This window comes from Mytilus californianus, unplaced genomic scaffold (genome assembly GCF_021869535.1).
Source record: "Mytilus californianus isolate M0D057914Y unplaced genomic scaffold, xbMytCali1.0.p SCAF_9, whole genome shotgun sequence".
Classification (NCBI taxonomy): Eukaryota; Metazoa; Mollusca; class Bivalvia; order Mytilida; family Mytilidae; genus Mytilus; species Mytilus californianus.
In genome coordinates this window covers 48,767,356-48,773,355 of record NW_026262745.1, presented here as the reverse complement: position 1 = coordinate 48,773,355, position 6,000 = coordinate 48,767,356, and the positions used below count along the sequence as shown (strand labels likewise).

Here is a 6,000-nt window from a genome sequence, read left to right as displayed (position 1 = left end):
TAAAATTTGATGCGAGTATGTCGACTACAGTAAGATATACTTACTCTCTTTTAGGACCAACAGGACCAACAGGACAACAGGGCATGACCGGTATGTATTTGGTGAACACTTTATTTAATTTAATTTGCTTTAAAGAAAGAATGAAAATGCATATGATTTAAATAATGAAATATATGTACAGAAGGTTTATAAATTTCAAAACGGGTTTGAAGAATAAAGTCAAAATTGAAAAAGAAAACATTATCAGATTTTCCGATGCTTTTTAAAGATATTTTTTAATGATTGTGATTGATGTTGATCTCATTGATTTTAAAAACAATCATCGCAGATTGAGAAATTAGAGACAAAAACTATATAACCCTATAATGTAAAGACAATATGATTGGTACTTTTTGTGAGTTATTTTTTGTGCTTTTTGCTTTGTGTCGATCTGATGAGTCACGCCCTTTTTAACCTTTTAAACAGTTTAATCTTGTGTTCAGATGTAATACAACAATACCTTTAAAGGAAAGGATTGGGCGTTCACCAACATTTGAAATCCTGTCGCATTAAATGAATCATGGGCCTTTTATTCTTTAGTAGTCGTATCTGGCTGTATATATTTTTTATTTTTCGTTTATTGATTTGTACAAAAATAAGACTGTTGGTTATTCCGTTTTTATGTCTTTGATAGTTTGCGATTTGATAGTGGTTTCTACTCGATTAAAAATGATGTATGGTGATCTATAATTGCTATCATCTACATTTGTTCTCTTGTTGACAAATCTGGCATTTGCAATAAAAATGCACAAATAAAAGACCACATTGAAACTTAAATGAATTGTCGATAAAATCAAACATGCTTCAACTTTCTATTAATTTGCCGTCATCAGCAATGTTTAAGTTGAACGTAAATGTCATCATTATGTATGTAACTACAATTATATAGCAATTAACGTCATAAAAAAATCTTTAGAAACAGAAGCTACGAATGAAAAATTAAGTTTAATTGTAATTGCAATCAAATGCATTTTCTTAGATAATTTTATCAATGAAATAAAACATATTTACCATATTATCTATATACTTTTAGGATCAAAAGGAGACAGGGGATACACAGGAAATACCGGTAAGTAAAACATTTGATCGTCACTGATGAGTCTCTTGTAGACTACACAAAATGCGCGTCTAGCGTACTAGTTGTACCTATGACGAGTTCAGATACACACTGATATTTTGTTGCGTTTGTAGCAGGCTCAATATAAAAAAAATCATTAGCATTGGGGGTTAACTCAGTGCACTCACTCTTCCACCTTTATTACTGTCAGTACAGTAAAAGTCAAATCAATACCATGACGTGGGTGGCTCTGTAATCATCCACATTTAGCAAATGAAGCATACGTTACTCTAGAATAAGCATTATAAAGCCTAATTTTACATTACCCACATCGGTTAACATACATTAAAAGGATTGAGACTACAAACAGTTTTAATTATTTACTATATCATCAAAACGTGTAGGCTCAAATTGTTGACATTATTAATTCTTACCGAGAATAACCTTGTTTAATAAAGGAACACGTTTAACAAACAAATGCAGTTTGGTATCACTATGGTTATCAAATTGTTAATTTGTTATTTCTTCTACTCATGTTATGTAAAGAAATATCAACTGTTAACTTGTTGTTACATATACTCATGGTATTTTAGAGTCATCGAAGCGTTCATAAAATATTGCATATGCAAATTTTATACCAAACTGTTTTACTTGATAACATTGCATATTTTAAATGCAACTGCAGTTTTAGAAAATTGTTTATTATGGTGCATTAAAGATTAGTTCATTGCATAACTAGGGTTTTACAGGACTATTGCTAAGACGAACAGTCGAACGTCGATGTCATTTTTGTTCATTTAACGAGAGTTATTTGCCAATAAAGCCATATACAAATCAGAAGCTAATTATGTTAATATGCGTTTAAATGTTGTTTCAATCGAATTTTTAAATAAAATTGAGAATGGAAACGGGGAATGCGTCAAAAAGACAACAACCTGACCAAAGAGCAGAAAACAGCCATATGCCACCAATGGGTCTTCAACACAGCGAGAAAATCACGCACCGGGAGGCGGGCTTCAGCTGGCCCCTACAAAATAATACATTTATCATAGAAACAAAACCATTTTATCTGTATAATTTTAGGATCGGAAGGAGACAAGGGAGACAGAGGTAAGTAAAGAAAAGTACAACATAAGCTAGCTATATGCTTATAAATATATTGAAACCTCCAACATTCAAACATTACAAACATCACTTTTGATACAGATATTTGGCCAACGACTTACACAATGTGTCCTTGTCATGTTCCTAGCTTGGTGAAAATAAATGAATCGGTTGCAGTTGGAGTTGTATAATGTTATTTCAAGAATCTTCACACATTCCTCTAGTATTCTCTAGGGAAATCAACTGAACATCAAAACATCATCTTACATTCTAGTGTAGTAAAAAGGAAGAGCATCTTAAGATAACATCATCACTATGTAAATATTTCCATAACATTAAACAGATGTTAACACTTTTTCCCTGGATGTGTAGTCGTTAAACCTAGTTATACTTACATTATCATGAAATCTTAAACGATAAAAAAAGCATCTTAATGATCTCTGTTTTGAAAAGCAATTTGTTAAAATAATCGTTAAATGTTTGTCTTGCAAAGTAAGATGTTCTTTTTTTAACCAAAGCAAGTTTATATGAACTAATTTCAAAGTATCTTCATTTAGAATGAGAAATATATGCCAATTCCAAATTTTAATTAAAGCGGCGCTAACAGTGCACAAACTCTGTTACCTTCATAACTGTCAGTTCAGTAAAGGTCAAATATATAGCATAGTTCCAAGTAAGGCGATAAGGTAAATTTGCATGCCCTTTCCGATAAGAAATGGGTGCCTCTGTATTCATCCTATACCACAAATGAGGCATAGAGACCCTTACATATGTATTGTAAACATAACCAACAGACATAAATTAAAAGAGTTCAGACTGCAAAACGTTTTAATCATTTACTATTTCATCAAACCTATTTGCGTCCAATTGTGATTATTATAGATTTGTAACGCGAAAGAACGTGTTCAAATGATCAATTAATGAACTCATTTTACAAACTAATGCACTGTAGTATGAGTATCAATCTGTTGAATTATCACTTCATATACTCATTGTATGTAAGGATATCGTAAATATCAACTGTTAACTTGTTACTTCATACAATCATGGTATGTAAAGGCATCGTAAATATCAACTGTTAACTTGTTACTTCATACAATCATGGTATGTAAAGGCATCGTAAATATCAACTGTTAACTTGTTACTTCATATAGTCATGGTGTGTAAAGGATATCGTAAATATCAACTGTTAACTTGTTACTTCATACAATCATGGTATGTAAAGGTATCGTAAATATCAACTGTTAACTTGTTACTTCATACAATCATGGTATGAAAAGGCATCGTAAATATCAACTGTTAACTTGTTACTTCATATAATCATGGTATGTAAACGCATCGTAAATATCAACTGTTAACGTGTTACTTCATACAGTCATGGTATGTAAAGGTAAATATCAACTGTTTATATAGCATCAGTATTATAACAAATCATCAAAATATAAGAAGTCACATGTCAGTTCCGTGAACCATGAATACCTTTATTATAATATAATCATTTAATGCTCCTTTCTCTATTTCAGGTTTTACTGGACCAAATGGTAATTTACGTGTACATGATTTTTATCAATTGTCACGTTGCAGATGTTATAATAAAGAATGAGGACTTTATTCAATATGAAAACATACAAATATCAAACGCCTGTGTTATCTTGCATTAGTGACGTCCATTTTACAAAATGTATATTATCGTCAACTGTAATTAAGTTCGTTGTTGACGATGAAACTTTGTTAACATTTAATAATAATCATTTGATCAGCTAACGTCTTCACCGAAAATAACTCGCATTCTTTAAGAATGTGATATAATTGTCATGCGCGACTTATGATTAAAGCCGACGAAACACTACACAAACTTTGCCATCTGAGGTACTGTCAGTTTAGTTCAAGTCAAAGAGTTAACATAATCCTAGTGGGGCTATCATGGAAAGTTTTTTATATGACGCCTTTGTATTCATCTCCATAACGCAAACGAGACATAAGTAACTCTACCTTAAGCATTCATAACCTGAAACATATCCAGACAGTGGTTAACATAATTCATAAGGAACGAAACTGCAACAAGTTTGAATCATTTTTCTATTTCATCAAAAGTAATGATCTCAAATTGTTGCTATTTTCAACTTGTAACTTCATATACTGAAGGTATCTAGAGACATATCGTAAATATCAACTATTAACAGCTTATCTCATATACTCATAGTATGTAAACGAATCGAAAATATCACACATTATAACATATGATAATGTCACAACAAATAGTTTCTATAACATTAACATATCCTAAAACATACATTTTCATTAACAGGACGAGACGGCCCAGACGGACAGGATGGTAAGTTCCTTATCAAAATACTAAATCGTTTTGTTTGAACACATTGGATATTGTCGGTGTGACTACATTTAAAGAAAAATATTTTGCATCCAAAACTTAACTAAATCATGATTTTTAAGTTTTGCAACAATGATGGTTTTTAGCTGATAGAGAACATAGATATAAAAAGATGTGGTATGAGTGCCAATGAGACAACTCTCCATCCAAGTCAAAATTTATAAACGTAAACCATTATAGGTCACAGTACGGTCTTCAACATGGAGCCCTGCCCTAACAGTAAGCTATAAAAGGCCCCAAAATTACTAGCGTAAAAGCATTCAAACGGGAAAACCAACGGTCTAATCTATATAAAAAACGAGAAACGAGAAACACTTATGAACCACATCAACAAAAGACAACTACTGAACATCAGATTCCTGACTTAGGACAGGTGCAAACAAATGCAGCGGGTTTAAACGTTTTAATGGTACCAAACCTTCACCCTTTTTCTGAAACAATAGTGTAACATCACAACATGTATGTATCTATTTCGACAAAAATATACTGTATAATTATTAGATCTGTTATTTAATGTGCTCAAGTGCGACTACTATATAGTGAAAAAGACACGTCATAAATTTGCAGACCATCAGCAGTGGTATTGACACTGTGTTACAAAAACCTAAAGCTTGCTACATTTTCGATCAATCATGGAACTTTTTATCTGGAATGATCATATACAAAAGTGCAACAATCTAAAACGATATAACACACGAATGTACAGACAATATAGTCTGTTTGTGCTTTTGTTGTTTTGTTTTTTAGGCTTTTTGCTTTGTGCTTTATAACGATCTGATGCGTCAAGCCCTTTTAACTGATTTTAAACAATTTGAACGTATGTGCAACTGTTGTATCACAATCCTAGGTAAGGGAAGGATAGGGTGTTCACCAACATTTAAAATCCCGTCACATTAAATAAATGTGCTTATCCCAACTCATGAGCTGTTTATTCAGTTGTTCCCATGTCTTGCTGTATATATTATTGAGTTTTTGTTTATTGATTTGTGCATACACAAGGCTGTTTGTTATTTCGTTTGAAATGTTTGACATTTTGTCATGCCTTTTATAGCTTGTGATTTTATATGGGTATTGCTCATTTCAAAATGTTGTATTGTGATCTATAATTGCTAAGATGTACGTCATTTGGTCTCTGATTGATAGCTGTTTCTTCTTTTCTTATATGTATATCGAGGACATAAAGGACCACGAGGGAACTTAAATGAATTTTCAATCAAATCAAACATGCTAACCAAACCTTTTAACAGACTTTTTCGGAAAGGATATAGTTACGATACCGTTGTCAAGTCATTAAGGATTGCATATTTTTGCATTAATATTGATTCACTCATAGGGTCTTTGCATTGGAATTAAAAACACATTTAATCTAAAACCAGTTATTGGCATGATACGGGTTATGTTCTTCTCA

At 31.9% G+C, this 6,000-nt stretch overlaps 1 protein-coding gene across 1 annotated transcript in view; it reads left to right on the top strand.

Moving 5' to 3' along the window:
• The first annotated feature begins 3,356 nt into the window (after positions 1-3,356).
• Positions 3,357-6,000, top strand: part of LOC127715940 (collagen alpha-1(XXIII) chain-like) — a 38,943-nt gene continuing 36,299 nt past the window's right edge. Inside the window, exons 1-3 of the mRNA XM_052222047.1 lie at positions 3,357-3,375; positions 3,724-3,741; positions 4,509-4,535. Coding sequence (XP_052078007.1) covers positions 3,357-3,375; positions 3,724-3,741; positions 4,509-4,535 — 64 coding nt within the window. The remainder of the gene's footprint in view (positions 3,376-3,723; positions 3,742-4,508; positions 4,536-6,000) is intronic.